We start from the raw sequence: 25,572 nt of genomic DNA on the forward strand, positions 1-25,572 counted from the left end.
TCCTAAAAAAGATTAGAATTTTTTAGCTAATGTAAGTTTAGTTGTGCTTGTTTTTTATCATCATTTATGTACCATTGTGCCATTTATGTAGGTATTGTTGGCTTTGCATCTGGAACTTGCCCAATTTCTTGCAGATGCTTGTTTCAATTCCATTTTTTTCTTTTCCTGAGACAATGTACTCCTTTCACAGGGAAGGTATCGGCACATCTCATCCTGCCTTAGCTGTGCCAACAGTTCTTGGATCAAAAATGAGCTGCTCAGAAGTTTAGTGGGTCACCTGGATCCTAGTGTGCCATCATCACAACATTCCTACCTGTTCTTATTATCTGATTTAGGGACCAAGAGTCTTTCCTTGGCCCAGTATTTTTTAGAGAGGTTAAACAGAGACAAGGGCAGAAAGATTTTATTTTAAGAAAAAGGAAAATCATGTATTCATATCCAGCAACCAAACCCTGCTTAGTGGGCACCTGAGGAGGAGAACCTGGGCACATGAGTGTAGTGAGACTTTAGGCTGTATATGAGTTCTAAAACTTGATGGAAGGACTGAACCTGTTGTGGCTTTGCTGCTGGTTCAGCCCTGACCTGAGTGCAGGTGCCATGGAGCAGGTAGGGATTGTTGTGTCCCTATGGATCCTGGACATTATTTCCAAGTTGTAGGTGTGAGGTTTTCATCTTGTGCAGTGCAGCTTGGCTTGTGCTTTTGCTGCAGTGCTCACAGCAGACTGACTTGAATGCCAGCTGCATGTGGAGAAAGAGAAGGGAGCTGTGCAAAAAAACTGGTTTATTGTGCTTTTGTGTGCAGTATTTACTGTTCTGTCAAGACTTGAAGGACAAAACAGTCTCTCCATTTCTATTCTTCTGAAGACTCATGGGACTGTCCAGTGCTGTTTGTGTTGATAAATAAATAAGCAACCCTGAATAACCGACACTTGAGCTTTACTTGTAGCTATGACAACTGTGTCCTTGACAACTTAAGTACAGTCATGGAGTTTTCAATTACATCCTGTTCTACACAAAGCCATTAAGATTAATAGAGGCATAAACAGCCTGTCAGCTTGTGAAGTGGTTTTTGGCAAGATCCATGTAGGTGGTAGATACACGTTTCCATGTGCAGAAAAACACCAGGTGTTCCTGGTGGGAATTGCCTTGGTGGGCTCTGCAGGCACAGGCTGGCCAGGCCCTGGGGACAGCCACGCTTTGCTCTTTTCGGGCCACATAAGTGTTGAGCTTCAAAGTGCTCAGGGTTCTCCTTTGTCTGGGTCCTGCAGACCCAGCACCCCTCTTTCAGAGTGTCCCTCTCTGTCCTGACCCTGCTGTGTGAGGTGCTTGTAACCACCTTCACTTTTGCAGTATGAGGCTGTGGCCTTTGGTTGACCAAGGTGGGGGATGAGCAGCTTCTTTTTCTTTGCTGTGCCCTCTCTTGAAGATGCTGCCTTTGTACTGTTTTTGAACCTGAGGGTTCCAGCACTGTTTTGTGCTGAGTTTGTATAGGCACTTAATGAAAAAATCTAATGCCAGCCTTTTATGAACACTAGATGTAAATTGCAACTTCCTCTTAACAGAATTTTTCAATTCTATTTCATTTGAGATAACTTTAACCTAGCTCTGACTGAATTTTTCAATTCTTGGTTTTACTCTTACAGACTTCTCCTGCAAATCCTGTTGTAAGCTAATCCAAATCTGTTTCAGAACTATATTTTGGGATAAAACCCCAGGTTAAGTAAAAGGGTGTGTTGTGTTTCATTGTGTGCACTCAGGCTTTCATAAATACAGTCTATACTGAACTCTTAACTCTGCTCCTGGGACCAAGTGAACTGCAGTTCACTTTGATGTATTTAACTGCAGTTAAATACATCAACATGCTGCCAGGCCTCTTTATTTACATTGTTGTTTATTACATTTAAAGTGGCTAAAGCAGCAAGTCAGGATTTCTTATGTCACCCTGTGCTCTGTCAATAACTGGTGAACTCATTCAGCTGTTTCCTGCTTTGATCTGGATGTGGACTCCCCAAAGGAGAGTGGGGCTGTGCATTTTCAAACAGAAAGTGCTGTGTTCTTTGGATCTTTTTATGCAGCTACCATGATGACATTACATTACCTGATTCTTCCTCAAATGCAGACTAAGGAAGGACATGATTATAGTTAATGGATGATAGCCTTGACTGTCTTCTACCTTGCCCTTACTGACATTTGTGAAATTGTGGGGCTGTTCCAGAGTCTAGGATCTCCTTGAGCTGTTCATAGAAGTAAAATAGCTCAGCTAAATCACCTATGTCATTAAAAATGCTTGTTCATGAACAGCACAAACCAGGAGATTTGCACCCCTTTGACAAGTCCAGGACGGACCTGGGTCCTGCCTGGCTTTCCACCATTGTCCTTTTTAGTCTTAGGGGCCACAGCTGACTTGACTTCTCAATTTGCAGTTCCTTGTGTTGATAAAAGACAGATGCAGAAGGAGCAGTGTGAAAGCAGGCTGAGCTGTGAAATACAGACCTTGGAGAGACTCCCTCCTTGCAGCCTGTCCATGCCAGGCTGTGGGAAGGGAGGGCTGGCATTTGGGCACAGTGCTGGTGCTGTGTGAGCTCTGCAGCCTCTGCGCCCACCAGCAGCCCCTGTGCAGCTCACAGGGTGTGAGCCTGGTGCTGGGTTCACATCCAGGTGCAGCCAAGCAAACAGGACTAAGAGTTAGAAATGCTTGAAATTTCACAATTAGCACCTATCATGACTATACCCTTGCTGTGCAGCCTAGAACAGTCAACCAAAGGAAAATAGTAAAAAAAGGAATTTGCCTTTAGGTCCCTCCCAGCTCCCCAGATCCACTTTTTGGAAAGCTTGTGAAGTAACTGCCCAATGCAGTTTGTGCTACTGTTTCTAAACCACTTAATTGTTCCTGTTAAATGGGTTTGGAGCCGCTGAGGGACAGATGAATGTGCCCCCATGAATTTCAAGCAGGTTTCTGTGTCCTTGGCAGAGTTGCAAGAAAGAGATGCAAATTTGCAGAGCTGACTTCTCCTCCCATCCTGCTGGGTCTCAGTTTTACCTTTACACCTCCCCAGAGGATGTTTTCCAGGGCAGGTTCTTGAGCTGCAGCCTGGCACACGGTGTCATGCTGCATTAGCTTCTCTGCTAGGGAGTGAGATTGCTGCACCAACTCCTAGTTTGTCTATTCTTACTCTTGTACCTGGATCAAACCCCCACTTTTTAAAACTTTTTTCAGGGTTTCCCCCCAAAGAAACACAATTTTGTTGACTCATAGTCAAAAACCTCTGTGTTCCCAGTATGCTGCTGCTGTTGTGTGTAGTAACTAGTTTTATCTGTCAGAAGTAATCGCTTGGAACAGAAATTTAGCAGCTGCTGTTCAAAAAAAATACATCCAATTTCACAGCACGCATTTAAAAAATCCACATACACTTATGTTTCATCTGTGTAATAAACTGGACTGAGATTCCACTTTGAAAATGAAAATAATTTTTGTTACTAGAAGAATGTGGCTGTGACTTAAAGACATGAAGTGGCAAACACAGTTTATGTAACACAGAATTACAGACAAAATGATGCAAGTGTATTTTGAAAATTAAGGTACTGAGATTCACTTCAGAATAGCAGTTCTGTGGAGTCATCTGCACCAATGGCCTGCTTCAGCTCAGACAGTTGCCAGTAGAGAAAAATGTTTAGGGATGACTTAGGAATCTTTTTCTGGAAGGGTGTCACATCCTGGTGGTCTGATGGTCTTTCCCATCCCTTTTCCTGTCAGATATCTGAAATTGGTGGCTGTATTTTGCCTGGATTTCAGGAATTTGTGTGTCCGCAGTGGCTCCGGAGCAGCAGCGGTGCTGGAGCGTGGCACTGCTGCGGCTCTGACATGTGCAGGAGAGCTGATTTCTGCTGGACTGCAAACTGCTGCTTGCAGTGCTGGATCAGGCTGGGCCAGTGGGAATCGATCAGAAGATGGTTATGGAGGCAAAATTCAATTGGTTATTGTGATAACCAAATAATGTGTGCTTAGACTGAGATACCAGTCACATCAGCTGATCTCTTGTGAGAGCCTGTGTGCATAATGGAGCTGGAAAAGACGCTGGGTTTAGTTATACTCACATGTGATATTACATGATTTATTCTGACTCTGGAATAGAAAATGGTAAAACTTTTTATATAAGAACTGTCAAGGAAAATTAGGGCTAAGCAACTTTATTTTTAAGCCTCATGCAGTAACTTTTTTAATATGAGTAGTTCAAAAAGCCAGTATCATTTCCAATTATATTTTTCAGCCTCTAATGAATACTGTAGTTTAGCTATTAAAGGACTTGAAATAAACACTAAATACAGTTAGAAATAAATAACATTCTGGAAGCACACATAAGCATGGTTCACCTAGGGAAGGAAGAAGAGAAACCTGGGCACTGGTGGGCACAGCTGTGGAGAGTGACTGGGAGGTGTGTTTGATTTGTATGTGAAGAGGCATCTCATCCTTGTGGAGAAGGAAGGTCAGACAGCAAAACCCCCATGGGAGATGACTGAAGGGCATGAGAACAAGGAGTGAACCTTGGTGGGTTGCTGAGTATGTTTGCACTCTCCTTTTGTGAGTTCCTGCAAGGCTGTGTTCACCTTTGAACAGCTTCCTAAAGACTCTGAAAAAATAATACTTTGCAGAGGAAACTTATGGAGGGAATTGGAGATTGGAGAAGTACAGACCAGATAAACAGCTCTGGGCAGAGAACATCAATCAAGGTGCTGGGCATTTTCTTACTTACTTAGGCTGGCATTTGTTTTTTGTTAGAAGGAGATCATGAGATAAGAAATCCATGGTGTTGGGATATTTCTTCACACATTGATTATGCTACAGTTAGCACAAGTAAAGAAAGAAACTGAGAGAGAAAACATAATGAATTAAACTAATCTTACAAGTGAAGTTACTTTTCTGAAAATCATTAAATAGTTTTTCTGAAAAAAATTAAGTAGTTCTCTCTGTAGTTGTGACCCAAAGCCTTAGGAAGCTAATCTTGCTTTTTCAGTGTGTGCACAAGTGTTGTGCAAGTGTTTGCTCATCTTGGCACATTGCAAACTACCTTGAATTTTAACTTAAACAAAGTGAAACCAAGTGCTATGTCAGTTGTCTGGGGAGACATGGGGAATTAGTTTTGTTTCTGAGTCTGAATAGGTCTGTGAATTTATAAATCTCTGTAGGCAAAAAGTTTTTTTGTTTTCTTTTATTTATTTTTAAAAAGCTCAAGTGTGAAGGAGAACAAATAGTATTTTGCATAAAGACAATACAAAAACTAAATTTCTGATATTTTTGTTCTGGGTAGGAGATACTTGCTATCATGGTAGCAATAGTTCAGCTGCTTCCCTGCATCTGGTCGTGAACATCTGCTGGCATGTTTTATTGATGGCATAGGACTGATGGAAGCTGTAAAGTATGATCTCTTTCTGCTGAAAGATCAGCTCTACTCTGGGTGTATTTGTTAAACAGAATTTTTTCCAGGTTTATGGATAATAGTGACATTTTGTCTTTGGTCCACTGCTGCTCCATGGTCTGCATCCAGCGAGGTGCAAGTGCCAGGCAAAGGGCTCCAGTGTCCTGCACAGAACACAGGGGGCCATGCTAAGTGTGAGGTTTGAATTTAACCTGTCTCCTGGATAATAATTCAATGACCTGTTTTATCTATTTCTGACTTCCAGCCAGGCTTTCTGCACAAGTGATCCAGAGTGAAAAGGGAGTCGTGTTATCTTTCATGCTGCTTGACTTTCCAAGGTCATTTATGCATAACCAGCTGAGGTAGAACCACGGAATGTCTGAGGTTGGGAGGGAGCTGAGGGCTGGCTGGTCCAGCCATCTGCTCAAGCAGTGACACCTCAAGCAGTCTGCTGTGGACCATTTGGGTTGTGGATATCTCCATCATGGTGATTCCATGCCCTCTCTGGGCAACCTGCCAGGGTTTTCCTGTGTTTGGGTGGAGCTCAGGGTATTTTAGTTTGTGCCCATTGCCTCTTACCCCACCTCTTGGCATCTTGACCCCTCTGAGAAACTGCTGGCTCCTTCTTTACTCCTTCCCATCAAGTATTTATTACACATTGATGGGATGCAACCTGAGCCTTCTTCAGGCTGGACAATCTCAGCTCTCATGTTCTCTCTTCACAGAGTTGTGATTAATGGGTAAAAACTGGTTTTTCAGGGGATTGATTTTCTTTTATTTCCTAATGCTTGTCCTGCTGTCTTTTGTATTAGATGAGATTTTTCTCATAAACTTAGGTCATATCAAAAACAACAGTTTGGCGTGAGAAACTGACTGGAAATGATTTTTTAAAAGTTCAACACAGTATACATATACAGAGAAAGTAGAGAGGGAGAGCAAGGGAAAATAGGTACTGACCTTTACCCCCTGGCCCTGCTGAAGCTGTGACATAAACCTTTAACCTGCAAGTCATTTGGCTTAGCAAGACCAAGCCAAGAATCAGATGTGGGGCTCAATCCTGAGACTCTGACATCAGCATCAATCCATCAAACCATGCTTTCAGTGTCTTTGGATGGAAATTAGTGAAAGGGGGAGATGAAATGAACAACACAGTAATAGTGGCTGCATCTCTAGGGACATGAATAAGTGTTTTTTTCTTTTTTCTTTTTTTTTTTTTTTTTTTCTCCCCAGAACATCAACCAGAAAGAAATCTCTCAAGATTGAGTCTTTTTCAGTAAAGAAAAGATAAAATGGCATCAATGTTGCTTAGTCGACAGCTGACCTGTTGCCTGCAGCAAAACTCCAGACTGCTGGTGTTTGGTAAGTGTTCCCTTGCATTTCCCTGCTTTGTATTTGGTAAGTGTTAACTTCAGGCTGGTGGACAGAATTCCAGTTTGAACATTGCTGGGGTTTGTCCTGTGATGTTGAGTCTTTCAAAACTTGAGGAATATGATGTATCTTAGGTGATGATGGAGTTGCAGTCTAAAGTGGACCACAATTGTAGTCCAAAGTATATTTGATTTTTTTTCCTTCTTCAAACAAGAATGTATCAAGTTAATAATTTGTCTTGTAAACATGCTAACTCAAGTAAAGCTCTTTAGCCCTTGGAACTATGTATTTATTCTCTGGCAGTGCATGGTGCAGAGATGAGACAATCATCCATCAAAATGAGCTGGGTTTTCTCTTTGTGCTGTGTAGCACAACTTTGGCCATCTTCCTTTGTGAAGAGGTTTTGTGTGACTGGTAAGAGGATGTGACCCTCACTGGGGTTGTGTGTTTCTGCCTCGAGTGAGCTCTAGTGTGAAGTAAAAACCTGCAACATGCCATCAAGCTGCTTTCTCCTAAGTGAATGGCAAGTTTTGGCTTGGCCCTGGCTTGAAATTTAGCATGTGTATTTTAAACCTTCAGTCTCTGTGAAATAGATATAAAAACTAAATTCCTGTTGTCTGTGTGGAGTCTTAAGATCATCCATTCCATATACTGTTACACTATGGCTGAATGGCTTTTTTTGTGACTGAATAGATCTTAGTGTTTCTCCTGTCCTTCCACCCTCCTGCAATGCCACTGTCAGGATAAACCAAGCACACCCTTCCATTTGCTCAGAAACTTAAACATCATTGATTTCCTTTTAAATAATACACTTTGGGGAGTAACTGACCTTTGGCTAAAGAACACCAAGTCTAGTCTTATAACTATTAGAAAATATTAGGTCAGTGTTTCAGTGCAGGATACGCTTCTATTTATGGGAGTGACGCACTGATTATCCACCCTGGGCAGGAGCAGGGATCGATCGTGGGCAATGGAAAGTGCTTGCAGCAAGCAGGCCTCGTTAGCTGTCAGTCCTGTGAGCTGATCTGTCACCTCAGCATCACTTAATGAATGCTCCCTGTCCCTCCCAGCATCTTCCACAATTCTGTGCTGCTTCCCAAGCACAGAGGGGCAGATGGGCAGTGGAGGGCTGGTGCACAAACTCCTCTTCCATCCTCACCATCAGTCAGGGAGTGTAGATCCTCATCAGGAAAGCAGCTCTGGATTCCATTAATCCATCCTTGCTTCCAGGAAACTTGCAAGCCTGCTAAAATACTGGAGCAAATAATAGAGGGCCTTGGCTGCATGTTGTATAAAACAGCCGTGGCCTTTGGATCTGAAGGCTTTGTGTGAGAGACCAGGAACGATGGAGCGAGAGGAGAGCCCCTCACCAGGGGAACTGTCCTGTGCTCCTGCTGCCTCACAGAGCAGGCAGGAGGCTCTGATGGCTGTAGCCAAAGCTGGAGCTCCAGGCTGTTTTCCTGAGCCCCAGCTCAGGCTGCAGTGCTGCTGGGCTCTGTGGCTTTTAGGGGAGTGCTGAGGGTGATGTTCAGGAGCTCTCTGCTCCAGAGTGCTCGCCTCCAAGGTATTTTTGGGCACTCAAGTTCAGGGCTTTACAGGCTAAAAAACAGACTTGTGCATTACTCCCACAGAAATCCTGCAGTGCCACTTGGGCTGATGCTTTTTTTTTGCTTTTTTTTTTTTTTACTTGTGGATAATGAAATGACAGGGTTGCCAAGGGGGGGTGGAGGTGGAGAGGAGGAAATAGATTGCCTCTTGGTAGGTCTTTGTCTCTGTAGGCTGTTTTCATGTGTCATGTTTCAGTTGTATGTATGTATTAAGCAAATCATCTTGTTCATCTTGAATCTACAATAAATTTATTTGCACAAAGGTTTTTTTCTCATCCTTGACTATTTATTTCTCTAGTTGGAAAATCTGGAATTTGTCTTTGAATCCTGCACTAAAAGCATGGCAGAAGGTCAGGCTGCTGCCTCAAGGTAGCATCAGTTTGCATTAGTGCACGCCCATGCCCTTCTAGGATGCTGATCTGTTCTACAGCTTCTGCAGCCTCCCCAGGCAGTTTGCTGATTGCTGAACTGGCTTTACCTTTAAAACTTTTTTCCTAATATTTAGCCCAAGTTTCAAAACAGGAAACAAATCGAGTCCTTATTGTTTGTCCTACACTCAGAGTGTACACTCAGGAGACTGGAACGTTCAGTTTTCCTTTGCAGCAGCCTTTCACATGTTTGATAACCATTGTCTCCCCCAAGACCTTGTACTTTTCTCTCCCCTGAATACTGTTTGAGTCTCTCCTTGTAGGTCCAATTTTTCTTCTCCAGTCTGCACCCTTCCATTGCAGTGCACTAAGTAGACTAGCACTTGTTGAGGCTGTAGCTCAGCCTGTTTTCTGTCTCTCTGGAGAGGATAATAATGTTTAGCACCGGGTGTGCTGCAGTAAAGTCTGAGAGATGTTCATAGTAGTTATTGACTTGTCCCCGTCACAGTTACCACAAAGAGACTGGAAAGCCATGAGAATGATTTATTCTCAGTCACACTTTTGTCTCCAGTATTGATTCTTGCTAAGACTTTTTACTTTTTTTATTTGGTTTGTACATTAAGAGCCTCCCTAAGGAAATCAGAGAACAGCCTGGATTTGTGCGAGGGATGTGTGGCAGAAGCAGAGAACAGTCCCCTTCTTGGGATTGTAGGGGTCAGCTTGAGGTCAGCTTCAACTGAAGCCCTGCAAACTGAAGCCCTGCAAAACCTCTCCTGCTGGACTGAGGAACCTTTTCTGTCTGATCAAACACTTTCACAAAAAGCTGAGCTATATAAAAACAATCACATAAAACCTTGCTGTTGTAAGCAGGCTGTGGTACAAGGCAGAGTCCAAGCTGGGACTGCTGTTCTCAATTCCTTGAGAGAATGTGAAGTTCCTATCCAGTTCTCTTGTTCCTTCTGTGCCACAAAGGGTGGCTGTAGCAATGCTGGCTGTTTTCCCACCTGTGTGTTCCTTGTGGTTGGCTGTTCACCTCCAGAGGTGTCCTGATGAGCTCTATAGCTGTTGAACTGTTGAAAGAGGGAAGATGTTACAACTGGTTCAGATCACAGGAACTATGAGACCAGTGGTTGGATGCTCCTGTAACTCTCCTGTGGAGTTGATTTGGGATTGTGCTGGGATGGTGAAGGGGAACTTCTCTTGTTCTTTTTTACAGAAGTTTCCACTTCCTTGTGGGAAAACTTCTTTAGTTTTTTTCTTCATCTTTGGAGAATCCAAAGTGTGTATGTGGGAGTGCTGAAACGCAGACAATTTCATGTGGAAGAGCTTCTGAACTTGCAGCATAAGCACTCTGTAAATAGCAATCTCAGTTTTCACAATGTTATGCAATAGTGATGTTCATTTCCCAAACATCTCTAGCTAGCCTGGCCTTTTGCCATTCCCTTTCAAGATCTGTTAGTAACAGATTCTACTTGTAACACATAAAAGAGGACTCAGAGGAAATCACAGTCCTCCTACTTTCGGCTGTCAGGGCCTCCATGCTCTAAAAATTCTGTCTGGGAGGTGGTTTGATCGACACTGTGGAGGGGAAGTTTAGGGCATGCAAGGGAGGTTGCCTGTCTGCACTTGTGCAGGGCTGCAGTGACATGGCACGTGGCATGTGCCTCCCTGGGGACTGCAGAGCTTCCCTCTACACCCCTTCACAGCAAGGCACTTGTGTTTGAGAGCTCTGGTTATGGTCATGGACTTTCATTCCTCTTCCTTTTCCTTGGAATTGTTCCTTCTGTTCATTACACCAATGTCCTTTCAGTGCCTCTGCTGGAGTTTCTCCAGGGAATATCCAGCTGTACACTCAGGAGCTGTGTTAACGTGTTAGTTTTGGTCAAACACATGAGAGATTCAGGCTCTTTCTAGCCCTGCCTTGATTGTAGCTCTGTTATCAGAGATCTCAGCACAGACCTGCCAACAGTGGTGCTCTTTGTGACTACCAGCATCACCAAATTAGCAGGGTGCACTTATATTAATTATGTTGCTATAGCAATGTGGTAGTTTGTTAAAATTGGGACCAGGACTCCTGGTGAGCAGTGGGGGCAGTGTGTGGAAGCAAAGTTGGGAAATGAGCTTTTCTGCCTGCTAGCAAGTGATGACATCCTGCTGGATGAAAAGGAAGGATGTGATAATTTGCTGATGTTATTCAAGTGTTCAGAAAGATGATGTGTGATGAGAGCTTTGAGAAGTCTGCAAGAAAAACAGAATATAACTTATTATGCCCATCTTCTTTAAATGGGATGGATAGAAAATACTGTACAAATTGTTCAGCCTGTGTGCTCTCGGAAATGAGGTTCAGTAACAGTACCTATGCTTGTGTTTTGACTTTTGCCATGATAAAAAGATAAAACAGCTTTGTTTACCAGGAGAAAAAACGTGCTGTTCTTGGTCACGTCAGCTAAATGTAGTTTAAGAGCTTTGGTAATGCTTCTTTAGAGAAGGATACTTGGTCAGAGCCCATTAGCTCAACATACTGTTAAGATGAGAGTTGAGATTTTGTCATTTGTTCCTGTTCTTAAGATAATGTAACACAAAATCCCCTTTTTCTAAGGCAGTTTGTTCAGATGTCAACAGAAAATCAAGGGATTACCTTTTATTACAAAGTTAATGGTGTTAGTTCACTGAAAGACCAGTCACCAGAGATTCTCAATTCTTGAAAATACCTTGCTTGGTCGTAGTGAAAATCTCAGTTTTTACCTGTCCCATCTCTGCTGTCTTTCTGGGAGGCAGAAACCCAGACCTGGACTGCAAATGTCTGAAACTCCTAAATATCAAGTCGGAATAGCCCGAATTCCATTGTATCTTGTATCTTCAGGGTTTCTGTTGCAGGGTAAGTTGATATTAAAAAGTCAAACAGGAAAAATTTGGACTGAGTTGCAAAACTCATTGAGTACCTTCAAGACAGAAATGCCAGCTGAGCAGAGCCTACTGCAGTTTCCCAGGGGATGAAGCACTACAGTGAGTGACCTGATTTATTTGCATTTTCTTGCACCATTAGGAGACTGTGGTACTGATGCTGGGGGAAGCAAGTGAGACAGAGCATGGCCTGAAATCCTCCTCCAGGCTAAACAAAGCAGGTATTGATGCAGCCAGCCATCACCATGTCCAAGTGCGTGGAAAAGCCTTTGCAGGAGAGCAGCCACGTCCTGGAGCTGTGCTGTGAGCAGGGCCACAGGCCCTGGGGAGCAGGAGGCAGCACCCGTGTCCTGCTGCTCTTCAGGGCCTGGAGAACAAAGCCTTGCAGGGGATGTGGAGAGGGGGGTGCCAGGAAGGCCTGAGTGCCCAGGCAGGGGTGCCCAGGCTGCCTTTGGCAGGGCTCTGACATCCTCTGTGCCCTTGGAGAGTGGCCTGAGCTCCTGTTTGGCCTGCAGAGCAAGGGCATGGTGAGTGAGGCTGAGAGGAAATGGGCTGTGTGAAGGGGAGCAGTGCTGGGGCCATCCCCTGTGCTCAGAAAACTGCTGCCAGTACCCCAGACTGCTGGCCTTCTTTGCCTTTGTCACAACAAGGCTTTGGTCAGGTCCCTGAGCACCAAGGGAGCATTGAGCTGCAAAAGTCTTGGGCTGTGTGAGAGAGTTTGTGTCAGGTGCCCTTAGCCAGGAGAGCTCCTTGTGCGTGAGTGCTGTGGCTGGCACAGTCTGGGTGTCCCCACAGTGTGCCCACAGTGTCCCCTGGGTGTGCCTCCAGAGTCACACAGAGATGGAGCTCAGCAGGAGACACTGCTTTCACTGTCAGTACAATTTCTGATCAGAGTCCCAATGTACTTGAGTAAGAGTAGGGAAAAGAGTAAATATGGGGCAAGCAAAGAAATTGTTTCTGTGTCCTTAAAATTAGGGTTGTTTTGTTTATTCTTAACCAGCCCTGTGAACAAGTATGCCTGTCTGATGAATAGTGCAGTGGGGTATTTGGAATAAATCCACTGACCATGCTAGAAATTGTGTGAGTTTATGCCAATCATTTATTATGCTCTCACGGGGAGAAGAACTTCACTAAAAGATGAAGTTGGAGGATTTACTCCACTTTGATTTAGCTTTTACTACCAAAGACTTTGCTAGTATATTGGAGTTTTGGTTTCTGAGGGTTTTGTTCTAGCCTATATTATTCATGCAATACCTAAGGGAAAAAAAACCCCACCATTTTTCAAAATCTTTTGATCCGGTGACATGGGGCATTTTTGTTTTTATGGCAAGCTGTTCCTTCAGATGCAAGCCACAGTGTTTGCCTGAACCAGGAGGTGGAACAGTGCTTTGACAAGCATAAGATCGACAAGTGGGTGCCATTATGAGACATTCTGTGGACACCTGAAAACAAATATGTGAAATTAAGTTTGTATCAGTGAATCAGCCTAGAAATCACTTGCCTGTGGAGCCTGTAATGTGCTTTAGGAGATAACAAGCAAGAGCAGGGAAGCCTGTTCTTAAGGCTTTGTTAAGTTTTTAGCTGGCTCTGGCTCACAGCTGATTGAAAATGATTGTGATTTGGATAAGCTGCTCCTGAAACTTTTGCTTTAAAAATATCTCACAAATTGACTAACATGACTAATTGGATAAAAATTATCTTTTAAATCAACTCTTGTCCTAGGAAGACCTGTGTGTTTTGGTTTCACTTGACCAGTTTTGCTGTCTGAAAGCCTGTCTGCTGATGAGCTGTGCCAGTGTGAAGTAGTGCAGCACTGCACAGCAAGGTGCTCTTCATTTTTGATAATTCAGATGTGCCCATAGATACCTGGTTCAATGTGCAAAACAGGCTGTGGCATAAACTGTAGCAAAAACATGATGATTAAAAATTTACAAAGCAGACTGACCCACTTGGGTCTTTGTTAGGCAGCCTGGCTGAAGGAAGCAACCTCCTCTTGACTTGTGCTGTTAAACAAGTTAGGGCAAGATTAAAATAGTCTCCAATTTAAAGTCCCTGTTATACAGCTCTATAAATATGAATTTATTTGTAGGAGAGGTCATGCCACTTGCAGTATCCACAACAAAACTTGCTTAGAGGAGTAACTGAACTCGTGTTTAAGTTAGAATCCTTACTTGTTACAATATTTCACAGATCATCCTTCAGGGAAGCAGAAGAGGAGGAATGTCATCCACCCCTCCCAGGTGGCAGCCAGGACTGTTGCTCTGGATTTTGGAGCCTGGCAGTCAGGACCTTGCAGGAATGGCTTGGGTATTTGCAGAAGAGGAGATATTTAATCATGGTCCAAAGAAGTGCATTTTCGTTGAGAACTCAGTTGAAAAGACTAAGGAAGGAGGTGTTGTCCAGATGAGAGGATCCTTGGAGATGGGCAGAGGGGATGTGGTGGCACAGGGTGTCTGGCAGCAGGGCACAAGCCAGGGTGGGGAGGGAGAGGGTGAAGACAGTGCATGCAGGTCATAGCTCACCTGCCTTCTGTCTGCAGCTGTGTCCAGTGATTCCAAGTCTGATGTTGGGTATGTCTCCTGTTAGTGCTGACTCCCAAAATGTCCTGTACCTTCTGTGCCTCTGGGTGCTTTCCCCTTTGTCATAAGAAGTAGCACCTAGAGCCTGGGGGGAGGGAGAGAAGGGGACATAGGAGAAGCAGAAATGTTTGCAGCTGGTTTGGTGGGATCTCCACTGGGGAAGGAGTGGGTGCACAAAAGGGTAAGTTTGGTCTCCTCTTCTTTTAGACTTGAGAGTGTGTATACTAAACCTACAGCCTTATTGCCTATGAATTGTGGAGATTTTGATCTTTTATATGCAGTAGTTTTTTCCCCCTCAGTGGAGCAGTTGCCATGCAGTCTCCAGTTCACATGAATGCTAAACAGAATGACACAAAAATGGTGTTGCTGTAACAAAACCTATTAATAGCTTTGCGGAGAGGCACTGACGCATCTGAATTAAAGCTGGGGAGAATAATCATCTTTGCAGACTAAGTTTTCTCAAGATGAGCAGTGACTTCAAGTGCTCAGAGATGCTTTCAAAGGGCAGTGATTTTCCAGATAGTTTCTTGAAATCAGGCTTGCTTGAGACATTCCAGCATGGGCTGAAACAAGCTGAGGCAAGTGTCTCGAGTCACTGTTGGAAATTTCAGCTGAATGGCTGTGCTCGGAGCACTGCTGAGCAGTATCACAGGATACCTTCTGTTTTCCTTTAAATATCTGGTTTATTTAACAACTGTTACTTCCAAACACAAAACATTTCCAGCATGCTGCTGGAACAGAGCTTTGGCAGTGAGAGGTGGGTATGGATGGAAGTGCAGAGGGGCTGGTGCTGCCAGGGCTTCTGGTGGCAGTGCTGCACCCCAGGGATTTCCATGAGTTTGACTGCTGGCCTGCCTGCCCAGGCATCTCCCTCCCTGCACCTCTGCCAAACTGGGGTGCAGTTTATTGGTTTAGCACCTGACAGCACAGTCCTGGCACAGAAGGATGTGGTGAGTGGTACCTCCAGACCCTGCTGCTCCAAGTGTCCTGAGCAAGAGCTGATGTTGCCTGACTTCCCACGCTGAGCCTGGATCTGAGCTGCAGCTGGTGACAGGGAGAGCTAAGGACCTTCGTTTTGGGCCATCCATATTACTCCAGCTAAAAGATGCTTATCACAGATACTAAAAAAAGTTACACTCTCTTCTTTCCAAGTGTGATACCCCAAGGTAAGAGTATTAAGATCAATTTGTTGATCTTAATTTGTTGGTACCATGCTGGGTAGAGGCTTGCAGATGCTCCATGACAAAAATGTAATTGCCAAGAAAGTTGGTTTAGTCCAATATGTAACCACAGTTTGCAGAGCAAGCTCGTAGTCTCTTGCTGGTCACCTTGGTAGAGCTTTGGTGTCTGGATTTCCTGTTTTTGCAAATGTATAATCCTCATATTATCCCCTAATTATTGTTCCCTTAATGGAATATGTACATATCTGGAATACAGGCTTACCAGAACTGTCTCTGTCATATGAAGTTTGCCTAAACCCCGTGTTTTAAAACAAATATTTCAGAAAGCGAAGTAGAGCCTGTATTGGTGAAGTACAGGAGATCTTTGCCTTTTTGTTTTCATTATGGTGTCAAGTTTATTATGATTCCTTACACATGTGGATAAAAACAGACAGATCAGAAGGAAAACTGGCACTGATTTGGGCTCAGATTTTAGAGCTGCACTGCAGCATGCTAGTTTCTTGTGAGACGAGGCCATTTACCTTTCTGAGACAAATCTTTCCCAAAGAATGTTCTTTGAGCTGCTGAGAAACATCATACTGGATTTTTCCTGTGGACTCCATCAGGCTTTTTGGTTATTACTGGTGGATAACTAAACCATCTGTGTAGGAGTGGGGAATTTATGGCAAAGGCTTGCAGAGGGCATAATGGACAGACTCAACAAAAGAGGTGGAAAGAGATGTGCTCTCAATCCTTCTGTGCTTTACAGGAGGATTTGCCTCTGTTTCTCTAGGGTTGCCTTGTCATTTTCTGTGGAATTTTTTGCTTTTGTTGTTTTTTAAACCACCACGCTGGTATTGGTTGTATTTTAAGACTGGTCAAAGATGAGATACACAGTTCATTTCAGACAGCTCAATGTAATTGGTCTCATCTGTCAAGTGTTCTCAGGCAAGGTATGGATGTATCTTCTGAGAGGAGAGCACAGAAAATATGGACTCAGGTTTTCATTATTTTTTACAGGACACAGGTATATCAGTCAAGCTGCAGCTAAAATTGATGTGGATTTTGATTATGATGGACCTCTGATGAAGACAGAAGTTCCTGGACCACGATCTAGAGTAAGTTTCCAAAGTATAGTAACTTGGTGTTTTGCATCTTTAACTGCATCTAACTTGCTAGAAAACAGATTTCATTCCAAACCTGAAATCTGATATGAATAAACATGATTCTATAAGTCTATGCCCACTTTTATCAGGAAGCTGAGAATGAAAAGCTCATGAGTGAAATGCCCCTCTCTGAGAGGAAGATCTGAATCTCAACTCCCAAGTTCCCATATGGAATACCTCAGAGCAAAAGAGCATTATTTTAATAGAACATCTCATCAGGCTTGGTTAATTGTGCTCCTGCTGTAATAGAAACTGTTTATTATATGAAATAATGCTTTGGTTCTGAAATGAAGCAAGAGTTTGAATTTGCTGGATGTTGTTTTGCTCTGGCAGAGTCAGCATTTGTGCATGGGCTTCGGTTTTTGTGAGGTTTTTTGTTGTTTTTAATAAAAAGGAGCAGTATTTCTAGAACCAGTGTATCAGTATCCCTTCTGAATGACTCTGGCTTCTCTTATTTTCTGATTCCTCTCTTGTTTTCTCAGTTCAGTTGGGCAATATAAAAGAGGAAGCTTTCCCTTTTTGGAGATTTACAGTTAAATCTGTGTTTGCAGCCATTTAGCTCTACATGCCACAGGTCATAATTTTGACTGTAATATTTGCAAGATGCACCATGAAAGTTTCTGTGGCAGGTAGAGTTTCCTGGTAAGCACACAGGACTACAAAGTTTACATGTGATTGATGAAATCATAAAAAAGAAATACACATTCTCCATCAGTATTTGCTAATTACACACCTGAGACTGACATTTGGTTTTTCTGCAGGAATTAATGAAGAAGCTGAATGGCATTCAGGTAATTTATCAAGTTTTCTGTGTTTTGGGGGATGTTACTACTTTGATTTCAGAACTTGTTTTAAAATCCTGGCTTGTATGTTTGTGCCACCAAGAAAGGTGAACTCTGGGTTTCCACACTGAGTACATTATGTGTGGTTTATATATGCATTTGAATAAAACCTTTTGTAGTATATTTTGAGTACTGCAGGATCATTTTGCTAGCATCAGGGGGTTTTCTTTTAACATAGGTGTTTAAACTGTGTGTGTTTAAAGAAAAATCTTGGAGTTGTTACAGAGTAGCTAGTAAAAACAAGGTATATTGGGGTTTAAAAGTATGCCAGCCTAAGTAAATAGTGCCTTCCTTAAGATGAGCAATTTCTCCAAGTCTGTGCTTCATTTCTGCAGAAAAAGTAAAGACTTGCCCTTTTAACAGTCATTATAAAAATAGCTGTACAGTTATTCTTGTGCAGTGAATATAATGTGTCTTTTTATCCTTGCATTAGATATTTTTATCAGATTTTGCTGTATAACCATTAGTTGCACCTTCCTACATACTGCCACTTTTTAAAGCACTAACTGTGTTTTTTTTCTTGAAGAATGCAGAAGCTGTGCACTTCTTTTGCAATTATGAAGAGAGCCGAGGGAACTACCTTGTAGATGTAGATGGCAATCGTATGTTGGATCTCTACTCTCAGATTTCTTCCATCCCAATAGGTAGGAGACAGATGTACCAAAATGTTTTGGTTTGTTCTCAACCTGTCATTTTCTTATCTCAGACACTACCAGGGAAGTTGGTTGATTCATTTAAAAAAACAGAGGTGACATAATGAACACCTTGTTGTGATCAGGGACAGCTCAATGCTGTGTATCCAGACCCACCACTACAGAGTACCTGAAGAAACTATAAATTTAATACCTAAAGCTCACTTAAAGTGCAAAATGGTGCCTGGAAGAAGCACTGGTATTAATCTCAGTTGGAACGTGCAAGTTCTAGAATTCAGGTTGTCTCTGTTGTGACTTTGTGATTTTGTAACAGTATGTTACTGTTTTAAACATTAACAAGCATAATGTAGACATTTTAACGAGAAATGATATGCTTTAGTTAACATTTCTATCTCAAAATAAGTGAGAGGGGAAAAAAGGAGTGTACCATGTGGTGAAGGTGGCAGCTCATTTGTCTGAGGGAGCTGACCCTGCCTGGCAAGAGTCAGCTGATTGCTTTGTGAAGCCTTTCAACCAGAGGCAAGGCAGAAATGTGAGCCCCAACTGCAAGGCATACAGGTTCCAGTAGGAGTTCAGTTCAGCCCAGTTTCTTTGCTCCTCATCCATGGTTCCTCTGCTTAAAAAAACTCTTCTGCAGAAGCAAAAAGAGCAGAAGTGCTGGAGTGATTTCAAAGGTATATCTTGTGCTATGTATAGAAACTGTGATAACTGAAAATCATCTCTACAGGCCTCCTTTCCTGGGAAACAGAATTTGATGATGTTCAGGTTGTTACCAATTTTTTGGCATCTAAGACCTTGTGACTGTGGTGGGTGTTCATTTATCCCAGTCTTCTTTGCAGCCAATGTTCTTGCTGTCCCAGAGCACTCAGTGTTAACCATTCCAGAGCCCTGCAATGTCTGTAGCTTATTTCCCCCAGCACAAGTTCTCACTGCGTTGTATCTTTCAGAGGCTTCACTGAGATAACTTGGCCATTGCTCACGTGGAAATAGGGGTGAGACACAGGAGCACAATGCTTGTATGCCAATGAGCTTGGATTTTAGGTTGCTAGAGAAGGAGATGCATTTAGTGCTCATGGCTTCCCATTCTTCACCCACAAAATCGATTTGGAGAAACAAGTCTCAGTCATGTAATCAAATACTCCAAAGTATGAAGGTCAGTGCATACTCCAAAAGAAATTGTCCAGACAGTGCACTGAGGTTTTCTGACCTGGTGCTGGGTGGTGCAAACACCTCTTTTAATATTCTTTTAATATACTTTTGTGTATAAAATATTGAAGTATTATGGAGGAAATATTTTCTTAATGGGCAGGGGCTCTGCAGTTTACTTTCTCTGGTTGATTGAAACTGGTGACATAGGACAAGACTCCAGTGCTGTGATTGACCCTCCTAAGGCACGGAGTTCCTCCTTCACACCAGGCAATGCCTTCCCAAGGACAAGCTGGGTTTTTATCCTGGGGAACTCGTTCCTCAGTCCCAAAGGTACTACAGCACAGAGCTTCTTGCACCTTCTCAGGTAATGGCTCTGGGATGTGCAGCAACAAAGAGCAAAGGGAAATCTAATACTTACAGGCTGACCCAAGTCTAACACACAACATTAATTTATATGTTTCAGTTGTACTGATTGACAAGATTATCTGAAGCTGCCCAGGTTACTAATAATGTCCCTCTTGGTGACAGAGGCAGGGTCTGGACTGGGAGAGCAAAACAAGATCATAAGGTGCTTGTTAGTCATCTGTGCTTATCTCTCTGCAAGTAAATCAAATAAAACCTTGCATGAATCTGTCAGGACTCCCCAAGATTTAATAATGATCTGTTACACTAGAATATATTTATCAGCAGAGGTTGAGAGGTAATAAGTGCCTGTGTGGAGAGATAAGAAATAAAAAGCCTCTGGCCAAAGGTGCTCTGGGCTGTCTCTTGATGAAAAACAAAAATTAAAAGGGTTTTTTACCGCACTTCTATGGGCAGAAGTAGCACAGCATAGTCCTTTCATCCTGCATCTATTCTGTCTAATAGAATTGAAACCCCATGGAGCCAAATGGAAGAGGGATGTTATTGACATGTTTGCCAGCAAACATCCTGGAATAGCAAATGAACCAATGTGCTTTTCAGTGCTGGGAAGGTCTGTTTTGTTTGGGGAGATGCAGAGAGGTGTAGTTTGATATTATTGACAGCAGCCTGCTGCTCAATTCAAATCATTCTTCGGGCTTTCTCCATCTCATTATTTTAGCAGGCTCTAGTTGTTTTTCCCTTTGCAGACAGGCACAGTGATGAGCCTGGAGGACATGTACGTTCCTGTCACACTGATCCAGACACACAGCAAGAGTGATGAGGCAGGTGCCCTTCCTTAGAGCCAGCTCGGTCACCTCTGAGAGGATTGTAACACTGCAAACACTTGTGCTGGTCATGGCACTGAAAGGAGTTAGTGCCTGTTTGCCATGCCAGCCTGGAGCTGTTTGACTTGTCTACCACAGTTACATAATGGTTATTCAAGCATTTAGTTCTTCCTGGTGTTAGCTCCTGACTGTGAGCACACATGCCAGCTCAGCTTCTGGCACACAGCCTGACTCTGTCACAGCAGCTGGGCTTTGAGGGTCCTTCCTTCACTGGGGCCCCTCTGAGGAGGCACAAGGATGAGGGAGTGTCAGGAGGAAGACCAGACCACTTGGCCTGAAGTGAAGAGAATGGGAGAAAGATTCTCTGTGAGTGCAAAAGGATAAATCAGAGGTAATAGAAGTTTGTGTTATGTAAGAGAATGGTATCTCTTACACAATGGCGTTCACATATGCAGCAGCAACAGGATTACAGGTTCTTACAAGCAGCACCAGAGTTGATCCTTGAGCTCTCTGAACAATAGTAGCTGTGCTTTTGAGATTGCTGAAACACTTGATTTATTCTCAAAGGGGCTCTCAGCGGCAGCCACAGGTTCAGTTCTCAAGGACACAGCTCACAATGTGTTGTTCCCTGTAGCTGAACAACAGCTCTTCCCATGACAGCAAATGCCATGCAGATGTAGTTGTTCTGTGTCCCAGATAGCCACTATTGTTATCTTCATAATAGTTTTAACAGATTTATCAGCATGACATGCTGCTAAAACAATACGGATATTCTCTTGTTTTCAGCTAAAATATTGAAAACTGAATTTAATTGATTTGTTAACACAGTTGCCTAATGCTCCATTGCTCAAACAGGATAATCAGGGCTGTTGTCATTCCACTGGAATGGGGATTCAGAAGCACAATAAGCTTTTGTAACAAAATTACCGTGGTCTGACTTCTTGAGCAGTAGGGAAGATGAGGGTTCCAACTGTTTCTACAAGGAAATGTAAAAGATGATGTTAATCTCTGGCTCTGGCATTTCATCCATTAGAGATCAGGCTTAAAATGAAATTTCTGGCCTCCTTCGAAGATTATTTTTTTAACAGCAGATAAATTGGTTTTGCCTGTAAGCAAGCAGGTTATCATGTAGACTATTAATGGAGATAAATTAAGCACCTTCATTGTGTTAAAACCGAAGCTATCTTATCTTAGTAAGAGGGATAAATCATTGCATTTTTCCAAGCAAAACTTCGTCAAAGTAAAGAAATGGGTGTGCCATAGGCCCCAACAGCAGTGCTGTGCTGTGCCCTGCACCCAGACAGGCTGCTGGGAGACAAAGAGCCCAGAGGTTTGTCCTACTTCAAAAGAAGTCACATCATTAGTAGTTAAAAATAGACAAGTTGCACATAAACAGTCAAACATTAAGATATAGTTATTCTCTAGATTATGTTTTGCATTACTTCATTGAAACCAGATAGAAATAACTGTTTTCTTTCTTTGTTCTTTTTAATTAGGTTACAGCCATCCCTCTCTGATAAAGCTTTTACAGCAGCCACAGAACCTGGTAAGTGAATTAGAACATGAAGTACATGAAGGAGTTCTCTGTCTCCTTGTTGTGGGCTCTTTTTTTCTTAGACTGATAGTGAATGCTAATGATTCAATTTAATTCATGATAGGATCTTCTTGCTTTGCTTCTCACTAGATGAAAAGAGCTTTATAGTGCTTAAGACACCAAAACCTCTGGGAAGTTTTACAAAAAATAAACATTTGGGTGGTGCAAGCACTTGATATATTTGCAGCCACATTTAAGTCATAATTCAAACATAATGTCTCAAATTAACCATTTTAATAATGTTTTCTGAAGAATTTTTGAGCATGAAAGCAAGCCCAAAACCTTGAGTGAGAATACAGTATCTTGGACATGGTGCCCTACATCTGGTGTGCTGTGGGAAACATAGGGGTTGTTTTTTTAAAGTTTTAAGGGGATAGTGGCTGATTCCTGTCTCCTAAGTGCATTCCAGCAGAGCAAAGAAATGCAGACATTTGAGTTCCCTCAGCTGATTTCCTTTATGGAATTCTCATGACTTCAGGTGAGAAATTCTGCCTTTCCCAGGACTAAAATACTTCAAGTTTAAAAAAAAACTACCCCCCTCCCCCCCCCAAAAAAAAACCCAACAACAACAACAAAAAAAAACAGGACCGGAAATGCTGGAGTTGCCAAAGGCAGATCTGGATATTTTGGAAGGTCTTACTTACATTAATTCATAAAGATGATTTCTGAGAATAATATCCTCACTATAATGCAGCAGTAAGCAAAGTCAGGTTTAAAAAATAAAACAGACAAAAGTCCCCAAAACAGTTAAACAAATCAAAAAGCCCTTTTTCTGGTGGCAGTTGCTGATTTGCTCAGTGGGGAAGGGCAGGTGACACTCCTGGAAGCCTGCAGTGAGGGAACTCCTCCAAAGTCCCATAGGAGTGGCACAACTTCAGTTAGTGTTAGCAAAGGGGTTGGTGTTTTCCTGGAGGGACTTTTTGTTTGGTTTGTCTGTAATGCTCCACATACCCTCTCTGCTCTAAACATTAAATGTGCATCTATTTCTTTGAGCCTACAGCAGCTCAATGTCAATGTTCTGGTTTTCTCAGTTCTGGGTGTCTCATTAACTATAAAATTAAAATACACTTTTCTGCTTAATGGCAGATGTTGTCATGTGACAACCCATAATCAAATTCACAATGAATTTGTGATCTTCTCTCTTTACCTTGATATGAAAATTTAATTCTGAACTGAGATAAAAAGTCAAGATTTCTCATGGCTACTAAACAAAAAGTTTGTGTTAACCTATCATTAGCATCCTTGCTTAGGTTTTTTTAAAGCTTGAGTCTGTTGAAACAGTGTTTTGGAAGTAAGACACTTAAACAATTTAGAGAGTCCTAGCTCATCCAGTGTTCTGTCTTGTGTGATAGTTGGTTTTCCCTGAGAATGCTGATGAAATGTCCTTACAGGTGCAGGTGACCACTAATGCCTCTTGCTGTGCCTCACACGTGTTGGAATGAATGAGTATTGGTGTGGAGGAGGACTGAAAGATGCTGATAAATGTGCAAGTTTGAGCTGCACTGAAAATATGAGTGTTTTGGGGAGGTTGTGTGTCCCCTCTGAAGACCCATTGAGACCTATCAAAGCTCAACCTTTAATTTCTTGTTCAACAAGAAAAACAACAAACAAAAGGGCAATAAAGCTGCTTGGCAGTTGGCAAATTTATTGAGCTTGTCCTCTGTGAAAATTTAATTTAAAATAAAGAGTAGCACAGTATGAATCAAATAAGATTACCCACAAAGACTAAGAGCAGCAATCAATTTTAATCCATGACACAATTTAAATTAATTGCATAAATGTGACATTCATCTCCATTAGTGGACTGGGGAGGCTGAGGGGCTTTTTCCAGAGCTGCTCCTTAGAAACCCCTGTGTGGGCTGCAGGCTGCTGCTCCCTGACACCAAAGTTACCTTTCCAAAAGGTGTGAATCCTGATGTGGGCAGGTTGCAGCACCACTGAAATTGGAAGAGACCTCAGGTGATCTTGGCCAACCTCCTGCTCCAAGATGGGTGGCTGTGAGATGAAACCAGGGTGCTCAGGGCTTGCTTTATCTGGGACCTTGAAGACCTCCAGAAGATCAGCCTGTTTCACTGCTTCACTGTTCCCTTCCTGCAATACCTTTTCCCTATACCCAAATCAGTACTTCTGATGCTTTGATTCATGCCCATGGCTTCTCATCTCCCACTGCAGAGCCTGGAGCCTGGCTCCCCCTTCCCAGTGTCCCAAAATGGTCTGTCTTGAAGCTCAGTAAGGATGAAAATGCTGCCTTCCTAACTGAATTTAGCTACTCAAACTGAAAGCAAGTAATGAAGATTTTAAAGCATATTTCCTATGTATAAAGAAAATGGAGATTGAGCAGGTAAAATGGCAATATCGAAGAGGAAATGTCAGTGTGAGTTAGCATGCACCTTCCCTAAGGTGTCCTGCAAGAATAAAGTAGAAAGGATTAGACAGAAAAACATATGCTAAGGTAGGAATAGTAATCCCTAGCTTAAAACTTGTGTCATGACACAGATTTCTGCCTGGTATTTATGGTTAGAATGGAATGAAATGGAACTGCTTTGATAACAACATATATTCCATGTGATAGTAAGACCTAATAGTTCCTCTTCCTTTGTGTTTTTAGAGCACTTTTATCAACAGACCTGCCCTAGGGATTTTACCTCCAGAGAACTTTACAGAAAAACTGCATGAGTCTTTGCTATCAGTAAGTCTGAGATACCCATGGACTGATCACCATTATTATCATTGTTGTTATTATCACTTTGCACAATACTTGTGTTCAGTATTTCAAGAATAATTTTCTGTCCTTGCTGGCAGGTGGCTCCTAAGGGCTTGTCACAGGTGATGACCATGTCTTGTGGATCCTGCTCTAATGAAAATGCCTTTAAAGCAATATTCATGTGGTACAGAGTAAGTAAAACATTAAGATGTTTTTGTAGGTTCAGATGACAAAATGATAAAATAATCAAAGTTGTTATTACAAAACAAAGTGAGGCTTGGAGGTTGTCTTGCTCATGATGTTCTTTATATCCAATCTAGTATAAAATCTTTACTAAAATGCCTTCATCTAAGCTTTTACTTAACATTCACACAACTTTAGAAGTTAAAAAGGAAAGGAAATAAAGAAAGTGCAGATTGTAGTCAGTATGTGAAAGCCATAGTCAGGGTCTTCCTTGACTCCAGTCTCGAATACCAGCATTACTGGTTTATGGTTCAGCCATAAATGCATTGGTTACAACTACAGGAACACTCATGTTGGGTTGTTTGGGTTTTCTACAGAACAAGGAGAGGGGCCATAATAATGTCACAAAAGAAGAACTGGAATCTTGCATGATTAACCAGGTAACATTAGTTCTTTACCCCACCTACAGGTGTACCCAGTGGTTGGGGCTTGGAAGGGAAGATTGGGAGGAAAAGTTTGGCTTGCTACATGTGAAGTGGAATCTGGGCTTTGTACATTTAGGAAATGGTGAAATACAGACTGCTCCCAACAAATATCAAGGAGTCATCAGGAATGCATGGGGGTGCAGCACAGGGGAGCCCCAGCCTCTCCTCACTGAGCCCCCCAGGCACAGCCACCCTGTAAACATGTGCTC

At 42.5% G+C, this 25,572-nt stretch overlaps 1 protein-coding gene across 8 annotated transcripts in view; it reads left to right on the forward strand.

Annotated features, from left to right (window-relative positions):
- Window positions 1-25,572, forward strand: part of ABAT (4-aminobutyrate aminotransferase) — a 50,196-nt gene that overhangs the window by 15,998 nt on the left and 8,626 nt on the right. For all 8 annotated transcript variants that reach the window (XM_086855035.1, XM_086855037.1, XM_086855034.1 and 5 more), the window contains 8 exons: window positions 6,645-6,773; window positions 16,421-16,518; window positions 17,328-17,357; window positions 17,935-18,052; window positions 21,894-21,943; window positions 24,600-24,680; window positions 24,794-24,886; window positions 25,256-25,318. In XM_086855035.1, coding sequence (XP_086711161.1) covers window positions 6,704-6,773; window positions 16,421-16,518; window positions 17,328-17,357; window positions 17,935-18,052; window positions 21,894-21,943; window positions 24,600-24,680; window positions 24,794-24,886; window positions 25,256-25,318 — 603 coding nt within the window. In that variant the 5' untranslated portion in view covers window positions 6,645-6,703. The remainder of the gene's footprint in view (window positions 1-6,644; window positions 6,774-16,420; window positions 16,519-17,327; window positions 17,358-17,934; window positions 18,053-21,893; window positions 21,944-24,599; window positions 24,681-24,793; window positions 24,887-25,255; window positions 25,319-25,572) is intronic.

This window comes from Cyanistes caeruleus, chromosome 17 (assembly GCF_971803275.1).
Source record: "Cyanistes caeruleus chromosome 17, bCyaCae1.hap1.1, whole genome shotgun sequence".
Lineage (NCBI taxonomy): Eukaryota > Metazoa > Chordata > Aves > Passeriformes > Paridae > Cyanistes > Cyanistes caeruleus.